Genomic DNA, 27,537 nt, shown 5'->3' on the forward strand with positions numbered 1-27,537 from the left:
TGGAGGAGGGCTGAGAGAACGACAGAGATTGGAAGCATCATAATTTCTACAGCAATGACCTTGGAGCACTTTTAATCCAATTTGGGGCCTAAGGACCTTGGTCATTTCTTAGCTGCCTATGTTCTTAGCTGTTCAGTTGATGTAGGGTAGCTTCTGAGTTGGGGCAATCCATTAGACCTATCAGACAAAGCCTGGCTCTTTTTCTGGTCACTGCCAGGCTTTTGCCTGCAGTAAAATTGGAGAACCGAGGTGTGTCATTCTGGAGGCACCAATGGCCTGGGGTCTGAGCAGCAGCAATAGAGCCTTATCAGGGCACCTCACATCTGAGTCCTGGGCCTGTTGGTAAAATCACTTTTCTTCTCTCAACTTTGGATTTCTTCTACCCCTCAACCATCTCTATTTTGAAGAAAACAAAGTAAAATCTATTTCTTTGGATAATATGATTTTTTGCTTACAAGAGTGAAAGTTGGGAAAATAGTTTGGAAGGAAAGGGAGGGAGGAAAATACACCATTAGAACCTGATAATTTAAACATCTGTTTAGTAGATTACCATGTTGGCATTTTTAGTCAGTCTTGAATTTAACACTATAGTACAAATACATTGTACTAATAGTGATACACACACACACACACACACACACACACACACAGTGTAGGTCCACACTTCTATAATCAACTAGTCTTTTTTCTCCTGATCCTGCTTCTTGACCAGATCAATCCTGCTCTAAATCCACAGGTGCTAAGCCACAACCAGACAAGTTTCAGGAATGCAGTTAGTCAAATATCCTCCACTGATTCAGTGCACAGCAGCCCTGGCTCAGTAGAAAGAACACTAAGGCCTGGAGTTGGCAGATCTGTGTCTGAAAACTCTCTTTGATACCTTTTACCTGTGTGGCCTTGAGCAAGTCACTTGACTTTTCTGAATTTTAGTTCTCTCATCTATAAAGTGAAAATTAATATCACCTACCTTGTAGGGTTGTTAAGAGGGTTAAAAATACAAGCTGTAAAATACAAATCTTATGTATAATTCATTTTCATCCTCTGGACGGTTGACTGGCGGTAGCAGTTCTCTGATTCTTATTACTCGTCCACTGGAAATACATCAGGATGCTCATATATGTGAACCCAAGACAGTGGTGGGGATTAAGAGGCCTTACTTCTTTCTATTAGGGAAGCATCTACCTTGTGCATGCTAGTGTAATAGGCACAAAAGGATGGGAAATGCAAACAGAAAAGTAGAAGACATAGTTGTCCTCAAGGTATATACTATTTAACCTCAAATCGTGAAAATAAAAGGCAGTTACAAAGCCATGAATGCCATTCATAAATGAGTACAGAATAATGCATTCTAAACTAGATAGATTAATAGATAAGATGAACTTGATCTAGAAGAATATGGAATTAAGAAACAATTAGCCTGGGGTTAGACCTCTTGGAAGAGATGTTTTGAAGGAGGGAAAGGAATGACTGAAAGAAATGAAGAGGACACTCAGGAAAGGACAGTGGCCCAAGCAAAGATGCTGGCCCTCGTAATCATGAAGAGCCAAGTTGGATGATCTAGTAGAGGGGAGAAGCCCTGATATTATCTGATGTAACCTTCACAAAAACCTTATGAAGTTTACACAACCATCTTCATTTTATGAATGAGGAACTGAGGTTCAGAGCTTCTAAGTGAGGAGGTTGGAGAAGTTGGAGTTAGAATCCAGGCCTGTCTGACTCCATAATAATCCAGTTTCTTGGTGAGTGATTCCTAGCGCAAGCAGGCTGGGTTGCTGACCTCTGTTCAAGTCACTCATTTTCTCTCTAAATCTAGGAAACTCTTATTATCTTCATCTTGGGCTTTTAAAATTCATACTCTCTTTGACTAACCATTTCCCCAACTGGTTGGGATCATTCTGACTCCTACTGTTGATTTTTTGAAGAGGTTAGCACCTCCACCATATTTCACCCATATGCTGAAATGAAAGAAGCATGCCTGTCTTTCAAGCCTCTGATCAGTGCAGAACACATTTGGAGATCCAGTTAGAGCCACTCAAAACTAACAATGCTTTAAAAGCTGGCTATTGATTAGAAATGGGAATGTCAAGTTACCTTTGTCCTAACAATAAGCTCATTACAAGGCACTTCAGAGAGATTCAAGCATTAAAGACCTTGCTTTGATGACTTTGACAAGGTAGGAAAAAGTAGCAGAATTAGTTACAAAGAGACTGTTTTCCCCTCAAGTCAGAGACTAAAGACTGTGTGAAACTCTTATAGACAGAAAGACACTTGCAGACAGAAAGACATACATATAAATATATTTCTGTATATGGATAATAACATGTTTACTAACTAATGGGCTTTACTTCCATCCCAGTGTCTCTATTTGGGAAGAAATTAGTTGCTTAAAGAGAATCTTGGAAGATACTAGTTCAGTGAATGAATGCAGTAGAGCGGGAAGGGGTTCTACTCTTTTACTACTCAAGTGATGCTCCTGACATGCCTGTCAGCTTTCTGTAACTGGGTCTGTACTAGTCCACCCACACTCTCTCACCCGTCTCTCTTGGTCAAGATAGCACCCTAAGGATGCTGGATCTATAGCCAAGGATCTATAGCCAAAGAAAGCAAGAAGGTGTATAGTAACTTACTTTTTAATAACGTGTATTCTTAGTTTCTGTAAAATGACAAATTCATTCTGTTATGGTTATAGCTAACAAAATGGTATTTAATCCCCACTCTCACCTTATGACTGGTTGCCCCAAACAAAAAAGATTACACCCATTGATATCCACAAATTTCTAAAACCACTTCAAGATACTGCTGGTGTGGAGGGGTATGTGTGTGTGTGTGTGTGAGTGTGATAATCCTTCTTCATATATTCACTCAACAAGTATTTCTGAGCATCTACTAAGTGCCAGACACTGGTGAGGTGCTCAAGATGTGAGAAAAAAAAAAAAAAAAAGAAGATTCCTGCCCTTATGGAACTTTATTCTAGTGGAAAGGCATTGGGGAGACAAAAATAAATATAAAAATAAAAAATATTACTATATATAAAATAGATAAACAACAAGGTCCTACTGTATAGCACCAGGAGCTATATTAAATACCTTGTAATAACCTATAATGGAAAAGAATATAAAAAAGAATCACTTTTCTGTATACCAGAAACAAATACAACATTGTAAATGAACTATATCTCAATAAAAAATAAAAATAAAATAAAAGTAAAAAAGCAAATATGTATTATAATGTGTTAGAAGGGAATAAGGACTGTGAACACAAAACATGAAACAGGGTAAAAGGTTGAGAGTACAGCCAGCCTGTGGGCAGCGGTCCGAGGCCAGGAGGCAGGTGGCTCTATTAAGTAGGGGGGTCAGTGGAGGCCTCATTCAGATGGTGTGATTTAAGCTAAGAACTGAAAGAGGTGAGGGCTTCAACCAAGCAGATACCTAAGGGAAGAGCGTTCTAGGCAGAGAGAAATGCAAAGAGCAAAGGCCCTCAGGTGTTTGCCTATTAGAGAAATAGCAAGGAGACCAGTGAGATCAAAGATGAAGCAAGGGGGAGATGGAGTGAATAAGCTTGACTTTCTACTTTCTGATCATGAGAGTGTTTTTCAAACTTTTTATGAAGCTCAGAGTGAAGATAACTTATCCTTTAAAGAGATTTATGTATTCACATGTAAATACAGACACAATGCAGTTAAGTAAAGGCAGATAACAGAAAGGAATTTATCCATAGGATTCTTTTAAATTTTTTTAAAAAGAGATACATACTCATGGCTCTCACTTTCTACTTCACACACTTGAAAAACTTTTGGGGAAAAAAATCTATGCTTTAAATATCATCTTTGGATTGTAGACTTCTTGAGAGCAGAAGATATGTCTTTGTGGCCATAAGACAGCAAGTAGCATAATGCCCCATTGGTGGGAATGCTAGTGATTAAGCATTCAATATATATATGAGTTAATACATGTCTAAGTATTCCTGTTTCTTATTGAATGTGGGTTTTTCTATCTCATTCCCAACACATTTCCAACAAACCCGTGCCATTCCTTTGCAGTGATTTGGAATGCTCCTGTTGGACTTTCCCATTTTGCAGTTCACGTCTCTGTACAGTGTAACCAACTTGGTTTCTTACATCCCCTTTCCTGGTCAGGAATATAGCCCATTCTTTAGAGATTCCATGGGGGATCTTTCTTCACACTGAATTCTTCCCACTAGTTGCCCAAGTTTAACTGTTGAAATGTTTTCCGTCATCTTTAAATCATCTTGGTATCAGTTTCATACCTGCTTCAATTTGATTTGATGACTGCCATTAAGGTATTTTTGAGATTCCCACACAGAAGCATACACATCTCTTAGATTCTTAGTCCAAGGAAGTATTTCCCAGATGTCTTTCTGATGGGAAGCTCAGCTCCCACCAAGCAGTCCCTGCTTTAAAATGGCTTTGATGAATGACCCACAGGAGCCATGCCAGTCCCTGAATCATCACATAGCACCCCAGGTGGGAAACATCAAATGTCCTCTGCTGTTGCTCCACTCCTGCCCTATATGAAGAGATTAAATACCTGCAGTTTCGTTTGGCACAGCTCTGCTATTTTCATTCTTCAAATCCTAAAAATGCATACACTTTGACCGTTCAATAGTCCACGGTGCTGGAACTAGGGCCTCGCTGTACTTCACCTCATTGACTGATGACACCTCCAAAAGCAGTGTGGTGGCAACTTGTGCCCAGTGGGTGTGTGACAGCCAAGTACAAACTCAAAGTTGGCCACTTCACAAGCTGGGTGCCCTAGGATCTACAACAGGAACGTTCGCTGCCTTTTCCCGAACGTAGCACGTGTTAATTTTCCCCTTTAGCACAATCCAGACACTGCATCTTTTTTTTTTTTTCCAAAATGCCATTGTACAGCTTACCTATTCCCTCTGTCCTGCTATTCTAATTATATAAATTACCCTGCCACAGTTAATTCGTACTTATTAAAGAGAGCACCATAATGGACATTACCACTACCAGAAAAGCACTCAAGTTGGGGTATCAGTATCACCTTCATACATCATCACAGTATTATTTATATTGCAGATATATCAGGTTACTAATGAAACAGAAATATTTATTACCAGCTCCCCTTCCCCCAACCAGTGCCTTCCTATTCCCCCATATGTGACATACGACCAACTGGCATTGCTTTGTGCCCTGGAAGCACCAGGCAGTAGTAATAAATGAAACTGGCGGTCTTTCCTTCTCATCTGGCAGGAGTCTTTTTCTGTCTTGAATAAGGGATCTCTTTACCATCCAGGATTCCCAGCAGTACTGCTCTTGACCCCTGAACACACACCCAGACCCAGCGGGGGCTTCCCCACCAGCTCCAACTCGTTTCACCACCCCGTGCTCGACCTTCAAGGCCTGGAGTGGGAGGAGAAAGACAGGACGGAGTGCCAGTCGAGAGGATTACCCTTCCCCTACTCCATCCTCCCTTCTCTTGTCCCATTTCTGACTGGCTGTCGATCCTATCAGGGGTCCATAAAGCCAGGAGGACTCTGGCCCAGGAGAGGGGGGTAGGGGTTAGGCAAACAGGCCAGGGAGGCAGCTGGTTGAAATTTAACCACAATATTCTTGGTCTCTATTGTTTTGAGTGAGGCCCAATATTTCCACAGCAGGATTATAGGATCTGATTAACCATGTTAGACAACAATGCCAAGCTGGGATGGGCTTCCCCTTCCAGCTTCCAATATGAAAAAGTAAATACAACACCCAGATTTCAGAAGGGACTCCCAGCAGCCCCCCAAGCCCTACTCCTCAATTCTAACCCCAAAGTGAGGGGAGGGAGGAAGAGTGTGACACTGCATGCTCCTTTAACTCCTGGCCCTCGGCCGCCGGCAGGACGAGTAACCTGGCACAATATTCCCAGGTGAGTCAATGGCTGTATGCTCCCCACACCCTGGAGTTTTCCAGTGCTTCTTCCGGGTTCCCCTAGGCTGGCCCAGATTCTCAGGAACCCATGAGAGTTAGGTGCTGAGAGGCTAGCGCTCACTCAAAGGGTCCAGGAGTGTGGAAAGCACAGCAAAATCTGTTGGGTTCCAGGACAGAGAAACTGAGGGCAGGTAGGATTTCACAGCTTTGAAGAGACTGAGCCTTTGCTAGAATGCTTTGGTGCTACCTCATGACTTCCCATATGCCAGGGTAGAAAAGTGAGACCCCAGAATTGAGGGGAAGCTTAAAGCCCACCATAAAGCAAAGTCTCAGGAGAAAGTATTCCTTGATAGGTCTGGGATGGAAGACAGAGGACAGATGGGTTTCTAGATCCTCAAGTAGAGATGGATTCCCTAGGGTCCCTCGCCCATCACAGACAGACAAGCTACCTCACACCCTCCCCCCTCTGAATGTTTCCCCTCAGGGTGGGATCTTCTGAAGCCCTGTCCAAGAGAACATGGAAGAAAAATAGAGCATTAAGAAGCCCTCAACAAGAATACCCTGTAGCAGCTTCCAGGAGGTCACAGCAGCTAGGGAAAATCCTCTCTCCAGAGCGTGGGCTCCCTTCTCTTCCGGCATTTCTCTCTGTATCTAAGTGCCTAGCAGAATCCACTACAGTTCTGTGAGTCTGTATATTTACTCATGTTGGTAACAGGGACTAGGAACCAAGGGTCCTGAGCTCTGAGTTTAGTGGCTTCCTTGTAGAATGTCATTTACTCCTTTTGAACAGTTTCTTCTTCAGGAAAATTAGAAGACAGAAAAATACTTCTGGAAAGAGCTCAGAAAAGCATATCGTGATTGTATGAAAACCCAGTTAACATAAAGTTGCACCCTTTAGTAGTATAATACCAACACCAACACAGTGATATTTTTTGATTTAGCGTTAAAAACTGACCCTGTTCTCAAAGAGTATATGCCAATGTAAGGATGAAAACAAAAAGCCCATGGGAAATGTGCATATAAACACTGATTATATTAACAGCACAAATAGTGAGGAGGTGGGCAGAACGATGAAGTGAGCTTACTACATCACGAGGAAGGGTAATTAAGAGGATTTTAGGTTTCCCCGATATTCTTTGGAGCAAATCCCCTTAGCTTCGTAAACAGGAGGAAATGAAGGACAGAATAATTGGAAGAAGGAAATGCCCCTGGTGACAAGGTCAAGAACGAGACCAAATCTAGGATGAGGAGAAAAGGCACGGGCTTTTCCACCCCCACTCCCACCATCTCTGTACAGAGAATGACACACCGGCTCCTGTTTATCTCCCCAGCAGACCAGGGAGGAGGAGGTAAGGGCTTCGGAAAATGGGAGGTTTAAGTGAACAGGAACGCAAGAAAAGGGAGTTCAAACGGACCACGGGATAAAATTAAGAAGTAGCAGGCTGAGTATTCAGGAGACTTGAGCATCTCTCCCTCCCCCAAGTGCTCACCGAAGGTGAACTGTATCAGACCCGTGGAAGGATCTTGGTCCAACAGGAACAGATTCTTTCCAAGTCCAGAGTACAGGAGCTCAGATCTCACTCTTTGCCACTTTACACCCTAGGGACTCCAGGGCTAGCTCCTCAGGATTCAGTGGGCAGAGACTAGAAGCTCCTTCCACCCTTTTCAATAATTTTACTACCCCTTGGAGACACTCCTTGATCTGGAAGATTGGCTGACTGGTGACAGAACAGAGAATGACCCTCGTGGGGTTTTCCAGGACCCAGCTCGGGCTCTGCCCTCAGGGTTGCTGAGAAAGCCCTCGGTGAGGCCTGAAGAGAGGAGGTGCTGCCCAGCTGGAGTGCTAAGGGATGAAGATTTCTCTCCCAGCAAAGAGCTGGCCTGTACTGGCTGACCGTGGGGGAGGGGTGAACCACCAGCAGGGCCAAGTAGGCCTTGCAGCCTAGGTGGCGCTATTTCTCTACTTTTTAGGTCAAGTTCCTGCAGGAACTTCCTCGAGGTCCCTAGTCCTGCTCCTGGTTTGCTGGCTTGCTGCTGTAAACCACCTTATATTATTTTTTTTTCTAAAAATACTCCAAAGCAATTGAAAGAGTCCCTTCTCCCACCAGCCAGCCCTGGCCCCAGCCCCGGCCCCGGGGAGCGGGTGGGTAGGCGGGGAGGTGGGCCACTGCTTTATTAAACACAGGGAAAACTAATATTTACGGAATAAAATTTATGGAGCAGCCACGAGAATTCGACCCTTTTATGTGCATGTGGAGTGGGGCTGGGCCAGCCTGGGGGCCTCAGGGAGGGGCCCAAGCCAGGGGGCAGGGCTGGAATACAGCCTGGCTAGGCCAATTTGTCAAGGCAGGGATTTCCCTGGAGTTGCCCTGGGATGAATGATTTTCAAACACCACCCTTTGCGCTGGGGGGCAAGAGCTTCAGAGCAAGAATGACTGAGGCAGGGCCTCGGGGAGCAATGTTTCTCTAAGGGTGTGTTTGGGCAATACCCCCATGGGGGCAGCAACCTCTGGGGATAAAGGGGGCAGTGGGCGGGGAGGTCATTAGGCATACTCTTACTTAACCTTTTTAAAAAGTTACACATTCTTTTGAGAACACGGGGAAAAAAAATTATGCTCTTAAGATTTTACTTATAATTTTAGGGGATTCACAAACCCCTGATCCCGCTCTGATTAAAAATGCCTGCTCTTGAGACTGTGCTCTTAGGGCAGAAGGATTATCTAGGGTGAAGAACCCTTATTCTCCCCCAGCTTGCTGCAGAAATCTTTCCATTTTTCATGTGGTCTCATACCTTGAAATCTGGCCATCTAAATTATGCCAAGAGAAACTAAACTACAAAGTCAGTCATCTGACGGATTGTTTTTACATAGTTCCCAATTCACTTCAATGACAGTCACTACCAGGGCACAGACTGGGTCTGAGGGTAAAGAAAGCTATCAGCAGCAACTGGGAATGAGCCCTGGTGGAGCTCTCGCAGACTCTGCCAGCAGGTAAAGGCCTGGTGGTAAGTCCTGGAGTCCGCCAAGGCGCCTCCCTTGAAGAGCTAATAGGGAATAGAAAGCACATCCTCTTTGAAAAGAGGCAGCGTCATGGGAGAAAGAAGGACATTACATCCTTCCTGGAAAATGTTTTCGGTAATGTATGTAATAATGCAGTTTAGAACTCAGCTGTCTGGGTTCAAATTCTGGCTGTTACTTATTAGCTGTGTGACCTCTGATAAGTCACTTAATCCCTTCAAGACTCCATTTCCTAGTGGGTTAACAGTATCTTCCTCATATGATGCTGTGAGGATTCAATGTCAGGCACTCATTAGAGTACCTGGTATACATTAACTGGTAGCTGTTTATTATCGTTATTATTATCATTATTATTTTATGATTACTTGGATCATCCTCTTTCCCCCAAGACTTGACATGGGGACAGACACACCAGTCCCAGCCAGAGAGGACATGTGGACGAGGAGGCCTTTGACCATCGTTAAGTAACTAAATCAGAAAAGGCCTCTACCTAACAGCTCCCAGTGAACATCTGAGTTCTACTTCCCTTCCTGTCTCTCCAAGGTAAAGTTTCAGATGGTCTTACCTACAGAGGAAAACCTAGCAGAGAAGGCCAAGGAACTCTGAGAATCCTGGTCTGCTAAATCTTCTTTTTTTTGGCCATGCCGCGCAGCTTGTGGAATCTTAGTTACCCGACCAGGGCCACAGCAGTGAAAGCACCGAGTCCTATCCACTGGACAGCCAGGGAAGTCTCAAATCCTGCTAGATTTGTCCAAAGAGTTCACTTTCTAACTAAGATTCTGCCTATCTCATACAGTCTTTACATTTTTTCCTGCTAAGCACTATTCATTCTATACATCAATTCTTTTGGTTCCAGAGAACTCCTCTGGCCATATTTCCTGTTCCCTGTCATCCTATCTTTTCTAGTTCTTCTAGTTACTGTGTTATTTGAAGTGAAGTGAAGGATGGGAAAATAAAATTCCTTTTTCTCCCACTCCGGGAAACTAACTTGGCCCTAGGGCTCAGAGCTCTTTGTAATTTCAATCCCATATTCAATCCCGTATTAACCTGTTGTCTATGCCTTGGAAATAGACAAAAAACACCCCATATCAAGTTGGACCAAAGAGCACAGAAACCATATGTTCTGCTATCTTGTGCCCACCATGGAGAGAGGTCTCAAGATCAAAGCTCCCGAATGGAGGCTTAGCACAGGCCACAGAAGAGAAGTATAAGAAGAACCTGAAGGATTAGACCGAGGGCCTAGACTTCATCCAGAGACAACAATGGGGTGGGACCCAGTAAAGTGAAGTGAGTTGGTTATGTGTTCCACAGATAAGCAATCCCAAAAGCAGGGGAGTGTGAGTGCTTTTTATTCCATGCTAAAGAGAGGAGAGGGTCTCTGAGGAACACCTGGGACTGGCTAGGGACTCTCAAGAAAGGTAGACAAGGCTTCCTAAGCATGCTGTGCCTTTTTGCAGACCTGCCCCATATACCTAAAGTCCATGGTAGATCCTGGGTCTAGAGAACCTTCACCAAAAGAAAGGAGGGCATGGGATTCCCAGAGACTGGCTTCCACTCGGACAGGGAAGGCCAGTGCCCGATGGATTGGAGCCAGGATTCCCTCAATTAATAGTATCCATGCCTGTCAACATGAACTTCAGTTATCTCGCCCTTACAGTGGAGTCCCTGACTGTGTAACTCTGTGTCAGAGATGCTGCTGCCACAGGACCTCCTTTCAAGGTGACACTAGGAAACTACTCTCCGAGTCCATCCTCAGCAGTTGAGACAGCGACAGGTTAACTGAAGAGCCCCCTTAGCTTCTTCCTCTTGACCTTCAACAGCTGAGGTCTCTGCATAGGGCCTGAAGTAACCTAGAAAAAAAGGAACCCAAGTTAATAGAGGTTTTGAACAGTTCCACTTAAGTTAGGAAAAGAAATTCCTTCCCCCCATGGCTCTGGTTAAGACGGGTGGCTGACGCAGGAGTTTTGAAGTCCATGTCAGGCAGTGAATGTGATATAAGACTCTATGCAGGAGATACGCACATCACTTCTCCCCTAGGCAACAACCTCATAGACCATCACTGCAAGTGCGATAAGGCAGAAAAGGAGTCAAGGTCCATCATTCAGAAGAACTGCAGAGAGGAGACAGCAAGGGAAGATGCAAAAGACCATGACTCTCCATCCAGAAATCCACAATTTAGATGCCTGGTCACAAATATCCCCCAGTGTTGTTAAGGCAGTGTCAACTAGGTGACAATTCCAGGGACCACTGGCTTGGGAGCTATAGGTGCAGACTCTCCCAAATCTTGAAATGCTATCTAGGAAGCTGCTCATGACTTACTGTGGGCTCTTTTTCAGGCACTGGGAGGGATGGTGCTGAGGAGACCGGCTCTTCTGGCTGATTCAGAAGTTGGCTATCAGTTTCTTGTGAGGAGGCACTGCTTGAGGTCTGGGGATCTCCTGAAATCCGAAAGATCAAGGGAAGATAGTGATGACTGCCTTCTTCTTACCAGAAAGGCATTAGCATTTACCAAGCATTCTGATAAAGGCCAGGCTTTGGTACTAATATGTAAACAGACACAAATCCACTTCCAACTAACTTCTGGAAAGCGCTGTTTCTATGATGAAGATTCTCCAGGCCCACTTTAACCACGTAAGACAAGAGTTTCCCTGACCCAAAACAGCTCACTGTTCTTCTACATATTACCTGTCATGTCTCAGGTAGGGAGATTAATTTTTTTCCTGGTTCTCTCACTAATTCTCCTAAGCATGTAGACCAGTCCTAATAAAGCTTTCTGCAGTGATGGAAATGTTCTGTATCTGAGCTGTCCAACCTGGTAGCCACTGGACACATGTGGCTACTGAGCACCTGAAATGTGCAAATGAGGGGATGAATTTTTCATTTTATTTAATTTTTATTTATTTAAATTTAAATAGTCACTATTGGCTAGAGCTACCATATTGAACAGCACAAACCTAGACCCTAACTCTAACCCCAGGGAGACCAAGTACCTCTAGAGCTACTCACCAGTGCCTTGAAGCTTCTGTCCCACTTGGATCTCTTGTCTGGTGACTGCCATATACAGACTCTGTAGATTTGTGACAAAGGGTTTTCCATCACCAACACTGCATGCCTCTGCTAGTTTCTACAGGGGAGAGGAGATGCTATCATTGGTGACATGGTATTGCTAGAGAAAAGAAACTTGATATCCCACTGGCAGAACTGGCATCAACCCTAAAAGAATTTATATACAGAACTTAGATCCAATATAGGACATCCATATCTAAACCTGTTAGGACCAATATAAAGACCTCTTGGGAGGTCTTCTCCTCTGAAAGGCAACTCCAAACAAATATCTTTATTTCCTTCAATGCTTATGTCTATTACGTTTCCCCATGAATACCTCATAGGTTTGTAGGTTCTTTTGTCCAAAAGGATGACCTCTTAGAGGGCTGTTTTACGAAATCATCTTCCCTAAGTTGTCCCTGAGTTGTACAGATTACTATTTTAATTAAATTCACTCCTAAACTTCTATACTGGAGAGAGAAAAAGGATGAAATCCAGGAAAGGGGAAAGAGAGCAAAATGGGAATGACAGACTGAGAGACAAGAATAAATTATGGAGCTATGACGTTCAGTCAAAGGAGATGGGAGAAACAAAGTTTTCAGAGCTTTGGAGGCTTGCCTGCCATTTTATGTTCCTTATGCAATCCCATTGTGCTTTACTATAATCCATGAACTCACAATGGGGGTGATATTTCCCCCCAAGTGGGGAGAAAATTTGCTCTTGGGGGATGAAAAAAATCTTACTCATTTAAAGTATAAAGCACAGATACACAAATAGTACATAAACAGAATTTTGGTTTATCTATGGTATTAAAATTTCCTGAGGGGGAATGATTAGGAAAAAATGTCTTAAAAGGTTCCTCAGGGAGGTGATAATGAAAAAAAATTGAGAAACACTGCTACAATCACATTATATTTATCTATTTCCTTCATTATGGAATGAATTGTGGATTTATATCCACAGCAAAATGCTTTGCCTAGTTCAGGTTTCATACACTTGGCTGAACTGAGTTTAAGTAATGGCTGAAGACTTAAGAAAGTGCAATAAAAATGAGATGAAAGAGTATGGTGTCCAGTGGACCTAAACCTGGCTGTACTTCAGAATCTTGGAAAGGGCCCAGAACCACTTCGTCTGTCCCTATGCATGCAAATCGCCATGGCTCCCAGCCAAGTTAGCAGGTTCTCCAAGGGAAGCCATGCCAGCAGCTCACATGGGAACAAGCCCAAGAATCCTGGATTGGCCCACATCTCATGTCAAGGGCACTCTCTCTGTGCTATAAGGGCATTCATTTCTGAAAACCCACTGTGGGAGAAGGATGGAAGAGAGAAAGTGGGAGAAGCAGTGAAGTAGTTGCTGAACCATGGTCAAGATTATACAGCTCTTTCCCTGAGCATGGTGGTAGCTGAAAAACTTATTGATCCCCGGGAAATGTAACATAGATTTCTACTCCAACCCTACTCACATAAAGACTGTATCAGTCTTGGACTTTCACTGGAAACCACAGACAATCAGTCAGGAGTCTTGAGTGCAGACGTTGCTTCCAGCAGTAATCTCACTAGGAGTATAACAGCCCTCTTCAGCAGCATTCCCTGAGGAATGAACTGAAACAGGCCACGGACCTCTATCTCACCTCACTCTCCTTCCTAAGTTCAGCTCTCCAACCCCCAAGCCACCTCCTCCAGCAGAAGGTCCTCTACTCTATGGCCAGAGAGCCCTGACAGCAGAGAGGCAAATGGCTGTTCTCCGTCCTCACATCTCATGTCTCTGGGATCTCCCTTCATACTGCTCAGGAAGTGTGGCCTGTCTTAGGGTCACCCACACACGGTTTGGTAGGCACTGCGCTGTCTGTACAAACAGGCCAGGCAGAATCTAGGCAGTCCAGGGTCATCTCCTCCTGCCCTTTCTATGGAAATAAACAGACTCATAAAATTTCCAGGGTGACCTTTAGCCAGTTCATATATTTAGTCTCAAAATGAAGTGCCAGAAATAAAAGGCCACTGGAGCTACTGCTGTCCTGGACCTAAGTCCAAATCCAGAAGCTGTATCTTAGCCCTTCCTCCATCCTTCCCCTTCTCGGGGAGATCTGGTCCTGCAGCTGCTACCAAAGGTCATCCCACCCGATTGTCTAGTCTCAGAAAAGTACTAGGAAGAGAATATTGGTACATTTCCTGCATATTTACTATGTGCTAGACACTGCTCTAAGTATTTAAAGGTATCAACCCATTCTGTCTTACTCACTGCTATTTCCCTGGCACCTAGAACAACCTGGCCCACAGGGGATGCTCAATAACTATGTATGAATGAAGGACTATGGTAGGCATGAGTATGACCCCATCTTGCTGAGGCAGTTACAGCTAGTAAGTGGTGGAACAAGATCAGAATCCAGACCGTGTGGCTTCAGGGCCCTCGCATATAGCAACTACCCTATTTACTTCTCTGAAGCATAGAATTTTTGTCTAAAGGGCAATACAGGCTTCCCCAGGATTACAGCCCTTAATTCCTTGCATCACAGATCATCTGCATATAGTCCCATCCAGCTCAGAAACAAGCTCCCTCAGGGGACAAGAAAAACACAAGCAGATATAAAGGAGGCAACTGGTCCTACCTGGAACTCTCAGAGGGCTGAAGGGCCATACCCTTAATCCTGTTCTAGCTGTTCCCCATCATCACTGATTCCTTGGGCATCATTCTCAGAATATGCTAGGGAAGACAGGTGGTGAGGCCTGAGCCTGGGAAGGAGAAATATTAGTTCCCTGTGCAGGACAATGGTAGGGGTGAGCTGGGGCGGGCAGCAGAGATCAAAGGGAGAAGCTGGAGTCAGGACTAAGAAAAGCAAATAGCAGTGCCCCTGCTATAAGTACACCTGAGCCAGGAGCAAGGTGTACCAGCCACAAGCGGGTCACTGCCCAGAATGGGGAGGGGAAGAAGAGCCAGGTCAGTCTACTGTATAATATGTTCATCTGATTAACCCAGAATCAATTCTACTCAGCAGAAAGGTTACTGAGATTCTACCATGTGCCAGGTACTACAGGACTGGGGGAGGGGAAGTGGATGCACCAGTCCTTCCCTCCTCAGAACAGGACAGAGTTAGTATAAAGATAAATAAGTCAGGGCTTCCCTGGTGGTGCAGCGGTTAAGAATCCGCCTGCCAACGCAGGGGACACTGGTTTGAGCCCTGGTCTGGGAAGATCCCACATGCCGCAGAGCAACTAAGCCCACGTGCCACAACTAACTAAGCCTGTGCTCTAGAGCCCTCAAGCCACAAGTACTGAAGCCCGTGCACCTAGAGCCCGTGCTCTGCAACAAGAGAAGCCACCACAATGAGAAGCCCGCGCACCGCAATGACGAGTAGCCCCAGCTCGCCACAACTAGAGAAAGCCTGCACGCAGAAATGAAGGCCCAATGCAGCCAAAAATAAATAAATAAATAAATAAAAATTAAAAAAAAAAAAGATAAATAAGTCAGAGGCCCTGTCTCAAAGAGTTTACAGTCACACATGGGACAGAGGCAGATGCAGGTATCCCCCGCTTTTTGAAAATTTGCTTGATGCCACTTTGCTTTTAGGAAAAGCCTACATTAGTACCTGTTTTTGCTAACTGGAAGAAATCCAAAAAAGATTTTCGCTTTTATGAAAAAAGGTGATTGCTCCTTCACTTCACCCCATTTCAGCTTATGAAATGGTTCATAGAAGTGCTCTACTTTCAGATAGAAGGAGGAACCTGTAGGTGTGTGTGTGTGTTTTTCAGGCATTATGCTATAACAGAGTTATAAACAAAGGGTAATAAGAACCCAGAGAAGAAGGAAGGGACAAAGTCTCACTGAGAGTCCTGCAAAACACTTCAGAGATGGTGACATTGAATTAAGCCTTTGTAAGGTTAGACTTTGAATGTGGTGGAAGTATCTGAAGCACAAAGGTGTGAAAAGACAGGACAGGTGGACAGATCTCATGGGAAATGAGACTGGGAGGCTAAATTCATATCCACGAGATGGCAAAGGACTTTGTTTTCTGAATTAAGGATATGCCCATGGGAATCCCTTTTGTTTCACAAAGTGGCTTTCTCTGCTATACAACTACTTGCCAAGGCTTCCTTGGCATCAAACTATTACTGATACAACATTGACGAGTCAGAAGTTTCCTCAAGGTTTCCCTTTCTAGGCTTTCTGCTACATTTAGAACCTCTTCAGTACTTACTGCTGGTACTGTGACCCTTTAAGAGCCACAAGAGCTACATCCCTCTCCTGTCTCCAGTAGCTCTGTTACTCTCTCACTTCCAGTCCACTAGGACTTTGGCCCCTGCTATACGGCCACATCAGAAGCGTTAGGAAAACCAAAGTTATAGAAATCATAAAGGGCATTTTATTTCCCCTTCTTGTCCCTATGGCAGCCCATGTTGGTTGCTAGGCCCCAAACTCCCCTCCTTTAACCATAATTCCCATCTTCACTGAGTCTAAAACTCACTCCCAGTGGTTTGGAAATTCTAAGACCCCCTCCTACCCCATGATCCCAACAGGATCTGTTGGAGCAATCCCAACTGCCATTTTCAACTAGAAATAAAAGGTCTGATCCTACCCTCACTCCCCACCCCCATCTCATCCCTCCTTTCCTCTGAGGCTGCTTCAGAAAAGAAACCTTTAGAATCCTGGGTAAGGAAAGGCTGGACCCCGATATACTGCTTACCCTACTCAGTATGGACCCACAGGTGAAGTATACAGGTTTAAAAGACAGAAGAGAAGGGAGAAATGAACAAACTGGAGCCCCCAGCACTAGCCCTGAGTAGGTCTTTGGTTCTGGCACCAGCCCCAGAAGCTGGCACAGCCCCAAGGCCCTGACACTGACCATCACAGTATCATAACCGCCAGGGCAGGGCCCCCAACACGTGATTTCCCAAGGGTAAGAATCCTCTCCTCCCTCTTGCAATGTGGTAAACTGCTGTACTGGATACAAACTTCCCTCCCTAGGGGGCCCAAGTCAGGTTAGGAAATCATGGTAATCTTCATCATTAGCTCCTCCTTGCGGTAAGAGCATACTGGAAAACCCTTCTAAGGTCTCAGATTACCAAAGGTTTACCAAAATAAATAGGGAGGAACAAGAAAACTGGTTTGGGAAGAGGACTCCAAGGAGAAAGACTCTTCAGAATAGAATTCCACCCCCCCACACCATCCATTCACTCGGCAAATATTTACTGATTACCTACAGTGTTCGCGATGATGTGGGTGCTGGGGATACAGTATATTGAACAAAAGAGATAAAAATTCCCTGCCCTCCTGAAGTTTACATTCTAGAGAGGGGAGATCAACAACAAACATAGCTAATTAAACCATACTCTCTATCAGATGGTGTTAGCACCACAGAGAAAAATAAATTAGCACAGGTTGATTATGGGATGGGGCAGGAATGTGTTGCAATTTTAAATAGAGGTCAAAGAAGGCCTCACTGAGAGATGACACTTTAAAAAGACCTAAAGGAAAGTAACAGGACGATCCACTGGCTATCTAGATCAAGTGACCAGATTCCCAGTTTGCCTGGGTCAGTCCCAGTTTGTGCTTGTTGTCGTTTATTAGTAGAGCTCCTTTTCTCTCTTATGTGTCCCAATTTGTATGATAAATTAGATGGTCACCCTATATCAGAGGAAGAGCATGGCAGGTATGTGGATATGTGTCTGTGTGTTTATTTGAAATCGTGAGATAATGTAGCATATGATCTTTTATTCTGTAAGATGGGAAGCCACTGGAGTTTATAAAGAGAAGAGTGAAATGATCTGATACACATTTTAAAAAGATCACTTTGAATGTAGAAAGACAAGTGGGCAGATCTGTTAGGAGGCTGCTACAATAACCAAGTGAGAGAGGATAGTAGCTTGGGCCTGGGTGGCAACAGTGGAGGTGGTGAGAAGTGATCAGATTCTGGATGTATTTGAAGGTATGGCCGATAGGATTCATTGATGGATTGGATATAGAACGTGAGAGGAATCAAGGATAACTCTACTCCAGGGCATAAGGCAGATGTTACAGAGGGATGATCCAGAAACCTAAAATAAAATCAGAGATAACCTGAAATGGCTCCTGGGTCGACAACACAGACTCAACCTGGGTAGTAAAACAGGGAGACTCAGTGGGAAAGGTGAACCCAATGCCCAAGAGAAGTATCAAAAAGTTAAAAAAGAGGAAGCCATAAGTGGCTCTCACTCAAAGAGGAAGAAGCAAAACTGTCTAGGAATTAGGGGGGAAAAAGTCTCAGAAAAAAAGATAAGTAGAAACAAGCTTTAAGTTCTGGCTTTAGAGTCACAAAGACTCAAATCTGTACCTAAGGTCTTCTAGTTGCTAGCTGTGACACTTTGGGCAATTTACTGTATTTAATCAACGTCCTATTTTAAGAGAAAAAAAGAGATGGAGGGTTGGGTAGATATGGGGGGTGGGGAGGGAGGACTGAGACAAACAATATCTACATCATAGAGTTCATGAGAGGATTAAACAAGCGAGTAGAGTAAGTACCCAAGAAATCTCTGTCCCCTCCCTCTGCAAGACAAAGGAGGCTCAAGAAATGCCCTAATGAGCTCTAGTACTTAGAGAAACCAGGGTCTCACCCAATTGTTAACCTTTCCCCACTGCGTGCCAAAGCATATGATCTAAAGATTCAGTGACTACTCAAAGCCCAGGTCAGGGAGGTACAGTCACAGAAACCCAGCTAGTAACCTGTGGGTAGTTCACTGTCCACCATGGCCACACGAGCCCAATCCTCAGTCTCCAGTAAGGACCAAGGTCCTGGCTTTAAACTCTGGCTTTGCCAGTTAGCAGCTATGTTACTAACTTCTTTTAGCCTCTGTCCCCTCACCAGAACAATGAGGAGACCAATACCTACTTTTATGAGACTGATAGAAGGATTATATGAGGTAATACATGTAAAGGTTGCCTGCTCCATATAAATTATGTCTCCTGACCTCCCCTCAAATGCTCTTGTTGCCTCTCAAATATCTCCTTTACTCTCCCAATGTGCAGGACCTACCCAAGAAGCCAAGGTTTCACCTTCATTCTCCTCACCCTCTTTTTTTGGGAGGTGGTGGGTATAACAGTGGAGAGTAAAGCTTCCTATTCCAGAAGCACACAAAGCACAAACAGCTTACTCCCTGAAAAACTTTAGCTAAAGTCCAACAATGATTCCACCAGGAACCCTTTCTCACCACCGTTTCCTGCTCCCCAGTGAGGCCTGGGCTCCCCAGTGAGGCCTGGGCAAGAGGCTCTGCTATGGTGTTTCCATTGTAAAGTAATACACACTCAGTAAAGGCTATTTGGAAAGTAGAAAAACGTGACCTGCAGATATATCATTCAAACAGCCAGTCATATGTTTTTGATGGGATTAATCTCACAGCTTCTTCAGAGTTTGAGAGGGAAAAAAAAAAAACGTTAATAGGACAGAGAAAAGAGACGTGGTGGTGATGTCCAGGTTTTCAAAAGACAACCGGTTCACTCTCCCTTAGCCTCCCTTGAAATTTTTCCACAGCAGCTCACTTGGATGAGGTGTTTCAGGCAAGATCTAAGCCCAAGGGGTCCCTCTGTGTTGTCCCTCACAGAATACGCCTCTGAATTCCCTCAGTTCACTGATCACAAACCTTGGTGATTTGGGAGAGATTTGGGAGAGACCCGGCGCTCTAAGGATACGAGGCACGCTGCCCTTGAGATCGTATGCGAAGTCGACGAGACAGCTGACCTGCTCCTGTGTTTGGTCTGGTTTGGCTTTGTTGGGTCTGTGTCACACAAGGCCCACCCTGGCCATTGTGCCCTGCCGCGGCTGACCTCACCATGCTCTCCCGTCGGCCTCCGGTTCCTGAGCACCCACCCACTCGGCACTGGGCTCTACTAGGGAAAAAGCACAAACAGATCTGAACTTAATCTTGTGTTTGAGACCTTGCAAATTAATTATAGTCTACCTCAGCCCTCCCCACTTTTAAAACTAGGTGGGAGAATGGATGCATGCGTACACTCACCTATCCAAGCATGCATACATGCAATCCAGTTAAATCATTACATCGCTTTCTTTGTGGTCTGCCCTTCAAAATGGGATAATTTTGCTGCCTCACTCTCCCTCACAGTGCTGGAAATGCAACCGAGATAAAATAGGTGCAGAGTTCCAAAGAGTTTGAGATAAAGTCCAGATTTTTCTGGTTCTACTTGAGGCCTAGGTAGCTCCCCGAAGTGCACAGTCAGAAGAGAAGGGAGATGGGAAGAAAGACTATAAAGAGAGGTCCAAACAGAAGGCTTGAATAATGTTAGTAAGATGAACTTTTTGGAATGCTTTCAGTGTACTAGGTACTAGGCTAAGCATTTTAATCCATTATCTCAATTAATCTCCACAGTAAGCCTACCAGGTAGGCACTAAAATCATTCTCATTTTATACAGGGGAAAACAAAGGCTCAGAGAGGTTATGAAACTTGACTAGGGCCACAGCTAGAAAGTTGCAGAATGGGGCAGCAGAAGGCCCAGGAGGCTGAACTCCAGAACATACACTTGAACCACTTCACTGTATCTCCTCATAAAATCACCCACTGAGACAGCCATTTCTCCCTCCCATCCCCCAGCTCCCACTCCCCAGAAGAAGGTTGGTCCCTGTTCTGAGACCTAGTGGTACTAGAATGTAGCTCTCTCACCTTCCTTCTGAAACCTCCAAAGAGCCCAAGAGACTGATAGAGGGAAAAGACAAAATACCCTCCAGAGAAGGAAGGCCTTACTTAATTAAGTCCTTGACTGTCCTCCAACAGGACTAGAAAATCAGAAAAATGAATCTCTGGTATGGGGAGGCTCTAGACTCTAAATCTCCTTTTAAAATAAGTACAGCCCCTCAAAGTCATAGCAGGAAGGCCCCTCAGCTCTGCCCCAAAAGAAAAATAATGGTAAAGGGAGTGGAAGTGAAGGTGGGGGCAGGGGCCGCCGCTCTCATAAGAGCCCTTTGTGGTGGCTGCCTCTGAAAGGAGGTTTTGCTAGACAAGGTGGAACTTCTCAAGGTGACAAGCAAATGGTACAGCCTGAGCGGTGACCCTCTGCTCGCTCGTAACCACCCCCTCCCCTCCGGAGGGCCAGAGCCTACACTGTCCCCGAAGCCCCACCCAGCGCCAGCACAAACCGCGGCTTTCTAACTAACAAGCAGCAAAGGGGCTGGGGGGACGCAAGTGGTTTCCTGGGGGGGAAGGAATCCTCAGAGCCCCTCAGAAAGTGCAGTAGCAACTCTCATTCCTTCTTTTTCTACTCCCACTCCTTCTCCAGGAAGAACAAGCAGCTCCTGTCAGCTCTGGCTCAGGGAGGGGGTGCCAACCAGCCCATCGGGGACAGCCAGTCTGAAGGATAGTTTAGCGCCTCTCTCAAAGTCAGCCACCTCACCATCCTTTCTCCAAGTGGAAATGAAACAAGGAGGTAAAAACCAAAAAGAAAAGAGCATCAGGTTTAAGAACAAAAAGAAAATCACAACAATACAGCAGGTATCTGACTCTGAAAGCTTGTGATCCCTGCCCTGTGCCATGAGCACTACACAAGAGCACATATTTCATTTTTTCCCTGTATCAGTGGAGAAGAGAGGACAGTCAACTGGGTCTGTAGGGCACAGAGGTGATTTAGAGGACCCGGTAGTATTATCTGTAGGACCTCTACCACCAAAGGGATTCTCTTTCACTCCCCATTACACGCTTGACAGCTGGGAACACAGCCCACGGCGGCTGTGATCTCATGGGCTCCTCGCCCCCGCCCTTCCTGTCCTCTCCACCCCACAGAATCTTCCTCTATACAGCGATGCACCGCCTCCCCATAACACACACACACACACACACACACACACACACGCTCATGATAAGGGCCTGATCTTTATGACCTTAGGTAGGCAAAGATTTCTTAACAGGACATAAATCATAAAGGAAAAGATTGATAAATTGGACTATATCAAAGTTAGGAACTTTTGTTCATCAAAAGATACAAATAAGAGAGCAAAAAAGCAAGCTATAAAGTGGGAGAAAATATTTGTAATACATATAACCAACAAAGGACTCATTTTCAGAATATTTGAAGAACTCTGAAAATCAATAAGAAAAAGACAAATAACCCAATAGAAAATTGACAAAAGGCTCGGTCATAGCTAAGTGATCAATAATTACATGAAAATGTACAGAACCTCATTAGTCACTGGGGGAGTTAAAAAGCCACAGTAGGATACCACTACATATTCACTATAATGGCTAAAAAGAAAAGGCAGATAATACAAGTGTTGACAAGGATGTGGTACAACCAGAACTCTCATATACTGCTTGTATGAGTATAAATTGATATAGTTGTTTTGGAAAACTGTTTGGCAGTATCTACAAAATCTAACATATGTATAACTATGAAGCATCCAACACAAATGGGTAAATAAATTGTGGAATAGTCTTACAATAAAATATTATACAGAAATGAAAATTAACAAAGTACTACTAACATGGATGAATTTCATAAAAATTTTGTTGAGTGAAAGAAGTCAGACACAAAAGAGTACATACCAAATAATTTCACTTATATGAAATTCAAAACAGGCAAAATTAATCTATCATATTAAAAGTCAGGACAGTGACCCTTTGGGGGTGGTAGGTACTGAGTACTGGAAATTTTCTAGTTCTTGACCTGGGTGCTGATTACACAGCTATGCTCATTTTGTAATTCTTCAGGCTGTATGCTTATGATAGGGGCAGTTTTCTGTATGCATCTTATACTTTGACTTTAAAAGTTTATTAATAGAAGAAAAACAATTTGGCAGTTCCTCTGAAAGTTAAACATAGAGTTATTATATGATCCATATAGTTATTATATTGCACTCCTAGGTATATACCCAAGAGAATTGAAAACGTATGTTCATACAGAAACTTACACACAAATGTTCATGGCAGTTTTATTCATAATAACCCCAAAGTGGAAAATGACCCAACTGTCTATCAACTGACGAATGAATAAACAAAATGTGGTATATCCCTATAAGGGCCTATTATTCTGCCATAAAAAGGAATAAAGTACTGATACTTGCTTCAATGGATGGACCTTGAAAACAATGCTAAGTGAAAGAAGCCAGACACAAAAGACCATATACTGTATGATTCCATTTGCATGAAATATTCAAGAGGTGAATCTACATAGAGACAGAAAGTAGATTAGTGATTTCCAAGAATGGGGGGAGTGGGGAATGGAAAATGACTGCAAGTGGATATAGAGTTTCTTTTCGGAGGTGATGAAGAGGTTCTGGAATTATATAGTAGTTGTAGTTACACAACTTTATGAATATTGTAAAACCACGGAATTATACACTTTTGCTTTATACTTTTTTGGTAAATGTTATGGTATGTGAATTATATCTCAATTTTTCAAAAAGATTTTTTTAAAAAGATAAAGTCTCTACTCTCCCACACTCCTCTGCCTGTCCTCCACTCTGTTCCCTCTGTCAGGAATAGATTCTCAGGCTCCCAACAGGCCTGGACAACTTTCAAAGGACTTTAACACAGTCAGTGGAGCAGATTCCTGCCTAGTGGCTGAGTAACTGGCGTTAGCACAGAATGGGGACAGAGCACGGGATCTAGGGTCACATGGGCCTAGCTTTGAAAATAAGCCCGCCACTTACATATTCTTTTTATGATCTTGGCTAAGTGTCTATTAATCTCTTTGAGCCTCAATGTTCTCTCTATAAAATGAGTAGAATAATTCTTATCAATGAGGGTTGTTGTGAGGATTGTTAAATGAGATCATGTACGTAACATATTAATTCTGCTCTCTTGGAGTTCCAAGGAACCTCAGCTACCTGAAGGCAACCAGAAGCACTTTAATTTGGCAAAACAGTGTGGGCTCTGGAGTTGAATTGCTTACACTCAGATCCCAAGTCCATTACTTTATCTTTCTAAGCCTTAGTTTCTCCAGTTATACAATGGGAATAAGAATACTACGAGCATTTTAGAGTAATTCTGAGGATCAAATGAGATAACGCATGTAAAGTGCTTACTACACTGTCTGGCACATAGAAGGCACTCAATAAATATTAACTGTTATTATTAATTCAGCCATTAATCAAAACTGTTGACTATGCCAGATAGTGTGCTGTGTCCTAAGGATAAGATGGAGTTCACTGCCTTCAAGGAGCTCATAGTCTGGTTGGGGAGTCAGACACATAAACAGATAATTGTTCTTATGGCTGGGCACACACTGGAGCCTTTGATTGTCAGTCAGCAACACTAGGTCTAAGGCATTATAAAACCAAGCTGGATACGTAAGGAATGGTGTGGGGTGGGGGCAGCGGTGAACAGACTAACCATGAATCAACAGTAGACCCCTTCTTTTTTCTATAAATAGCCTACAAGAACCTAGATAAATACGCAGGCAGACTTCGACTTCCTCCTCAGCATTGCTACTAACTGGCCAGGGGCTTAAGGGCATCTCCTGTATATCTGTCTCCCACTACTCTTCAAGTGGCTGGTTCCTTCTCATCTTTCAGATCTCAGATCTCAGTTCAAACGGAATTCTCCTGGTCCCCTTACCATATCATCTAAAGTATTTGTTCTTATAGCACTCTATTCTTTTTCCTCAAAACAGTCATAATAATTTTCAATTATTTATGTTTACTTGTTTCCTTTCTCTCCCAGTAGACTGTGAGCTCCTAGAGTTCAGGTTCATTCAGCAAATATTTATTGAGTATCTACTACATGCCAGGCTCTGAAGTATGTGCTGGGAATTCAGTTTGGGGGTATAGACATGGCCACTTCCCTCATGGAGCTTATACTCTATATTTGTTGCAGAGCTTTGGGATGGAAGTATATCCCAATCCTGGCTGAGGACCTCTTCTGATTAGCCCAGTTAGAGACGAGCCCTTGGCTGCCAATCTCTCACTGAGTCCAAAAAGCAAGGGGCTGGAACTCTTGGGACGTCTTAGTTCTTCCTTTTGCAGTCCCAGATTCCCATGCTCACAGTCCAGCAGAGTTTAAGCGAGGGCAAACAGCACAACCTCAGAGACATTTCAGCAAGTTCTTTCCTTATAAAGCTATTCATATCAGCATTCTAAAAGCAAGAACAGTCGGTATCGGGCAAGGGATGTACTGTCTGGGATGGGGGTGGGATGGGAGGTGGGGATAGGGAGGCAAAAGTCTCCTTTTAAGTCCTGCAGAGGAGGAATAACTCGAGTCCTCAGCACTTTTCAAATTCAGTGCCCTGAGATTGCTGCTTCCCATAGTCTGAGCTTCTCTAGCATTGATCCTGACCATCCCAAGGCTGCTTCCTGCTAAAACTAGCCTGAGGTCTAGGGATGCTCCATTAGACTTTAGTAAGTATATTCAGCAGCAAACTCTCTGGGGATAGGCCAAGAGAACATTGTTTTCCAGGACTGGGAGATAATAAAATTGAAAGGAATATTTAAAAAGCTGCCTCAAATTCTTTGTTAAATGAACAAGAGTGTACATACACACAGATACACACAAACACACACGGAATCAATCCTTGATTGATTGATTGATCAATCAATCAGTGTGACTCTGATCCCCTGGCCCCAACTAATTAGACCAAGGGTGGACACCTGACCCAAGAGAAGTCACAATCTCTAGATCAACCAGATTCTCTTCATTGGGTGTGTGACCCAAAAGTCACAGCACGGATGCTTAGCTTTTTGTGTGTGCTATGGACTCCTTTGCAGTCTGGTGAAGCCTGGGGACCCTTTTTAAATGCATAAAATAAAATATATAAGATTACAAAGGAAATAAATTAATTAAAATGCCATATTCAAATATTTTTAAAATGTGGGGACTTCCCTGGTGGCACAGTGGTTAAGACTCCGTGCTCCCAATGCAGGGGGCCCAGGTTCAATCCCTGGTCAGGGAACTAGATCCCATATGCATGCTGCAACTAAGAGTTCACAGGCCACAACTAAGGAGTCCACGAGCTGCAACTAAGAGGAGCCTGCCTGCCGCAACTAAGACCCGGCGCAACCAAATAAATAAATATTTTTTAAAAATAAATAAATAAAATAAAATGCGTAACAGAATAGTATATGTACTTCTTTATTAACACATTAAATTATAAGATCTAGTAGTGGGTCAAATAACCACCAGAATTTCAAGTAGTGATGAGCGTAAATTATATTTCATGATATCTGTAGCAACTATAAAATGATATGAAAATATCTGTGATTTCTATTGGTGACAAAGTCACAGATACTGCTAATGACATGGTGAATTTTGCTTACATTTGTTTATTTTTTTAATTGAAATATAGTTGATTTACAATATTGTGTTAGTTTCAGGTTACAGCAAAGTGATTCAGTTACATATATATTTTTTCAGATTATTTTCCATTATAGGTTAAGATATTGAATATAGTTCCCTGGGCTATACAGTAAATCCTTGTTGTTTATCTGTTTTTTGTTTTTTGGTGGTTTTTTTTTTAATTAAAAAAAAATTTTTTTAACATCTTTATTGGAGTATAATTGCTCCACAATGGTGTGTTACCTTCTGCTTTACAACAAAGTGAATCAGCTCTACATACACACACACCCCCATATCTCTTCCCTCTTGCATCTCTCTCCCTCCCACCCTCCCCATCCCACCCCCCAAGGTGGTCACAAGGCACCGAGCTGATCTCCCTGTGCTATGCGGCTGCTTCCCACTAGCTATCGGTTTTACATTTGGTAGTGTATATATGTCCATGCCACTCTCTCACTTTGTCCCAGCTTACCCTTCCCCCTCCCCATGTCCTCAAGTCCATTCTCTAGTAGATCTGTGTCTTTATTCCCGTCCTGCCCCTAGTTTCTGTTTATCTGTTTTATGTATAGTAGTTTGTATCTGTTAATCCCATTCTCCTAATTTATCCCTCCCACCCTCTTTCTCCTTTGATAGCTGTAAGTTTGTTTTCTATGTCTGTGAGTCTATTTCTGCTTTGTATATAGATTCATTTATATTATTTTTTAGATTCTATATATAAGTGATATCATATAATATTTGTCTTTGTCTGACTTACTTCACCTAGTATGATATTCTCTAGGTCCATCCATGTTGCTTCAAATGGCAATATTTCATTTTTTTATGGCTGAGTAATATTCCATTGTGTGTGTGTGTGTATATATATATATATATATATATATATATATATATATATATATATATATATATACACACCACATCTTCTTAAACCAATCATCTGTTGATGGGCACCTGGGTTATTTCCATGTCTTGGCTATTGTAAATAGTGCTGCTATGAACACTGGGGTGCTTAAATCTTTTTGAATTACAATTTTCATCTTTTTGGGATACATGCCCAGGAGTGGGATTGCTGGATCATATGGTAGCTCTATTTTTAATTTTTAGGGAACCTCCATACTGTTCTCCATAGTGGCTGTATCAATTTACATTCCCACCAACGGTGTAGGAGGGTTCCCTTTACTTAACACCCTCTCCAGCATTTATTGTTTGTAGACTTTTTGATGACAGCCATTCTGACCTTGTTTATGTTTATAATAGAGGAAATGCTAAATTTGTTACAGGTTAATGAAAATAAAGATGCAATCCCCCCCGCATCCAATTCATGAAACCCTGAATTCTAAGCATGAA

At 43.4% G+C, this 27,537-nt stretch overlaps 1 protein-coding gene across 3 annotated transcripts in view; it reads right to left on the reverse strand.

Annotated features, from left to right (window-relative positions):
- Nucleotides 1-10,238: 10,238 nt before the first annotated feature.
- The window catches only part of NHEJ1 (non-homologous end joining factor 1), a 75,739-nt gene continuing 58,440 nt past the window's right edge, over nt 10,239-27,537 (reverse strand). The window contains exons 6-8 of one of the 3 annotated variants that reach the window (XM_036856898.1): nt 11,917-12,034; nt 11,230-11,348; nt 10,239-10,760 (exon numbers count right to left, since the gene is read on the reverse strand). In XM_036856898.1, the coding sequence (XP_036712793.1) occupies nt 10,686-10,760; nt 11,230-11,348; nt 11,917-12,034 (312 nt within the window). In that variant the 3' untranslated portion in view covers nt 10,239-10,685. Of the gene's footprint in view, nt 10,761-11,229; nt 11,349-11,916; nt 12,035-19,562; nt 19,807-27,537 lie in introns of those variants that run through there. The other 2 variants (XM_036856897.1, XM_036856899.1) reach the window with 2 other exon arrangements.

Source organism: Balaenoptera musculus, chromosome 7, assembly GCF_009873245.2.
Source record: "Balaenoptera musculus isolate JJ_BM4_2016_0621 chromosome 7, mBalMus1.pri.v3, whole genome shotgun sequence".
NCBI lineage: Eukaryota > Metazoa > Chordata > Mammalia > Artiodactyla > Balaenopteridae > Balaenoptera > Balaenoptera musculus.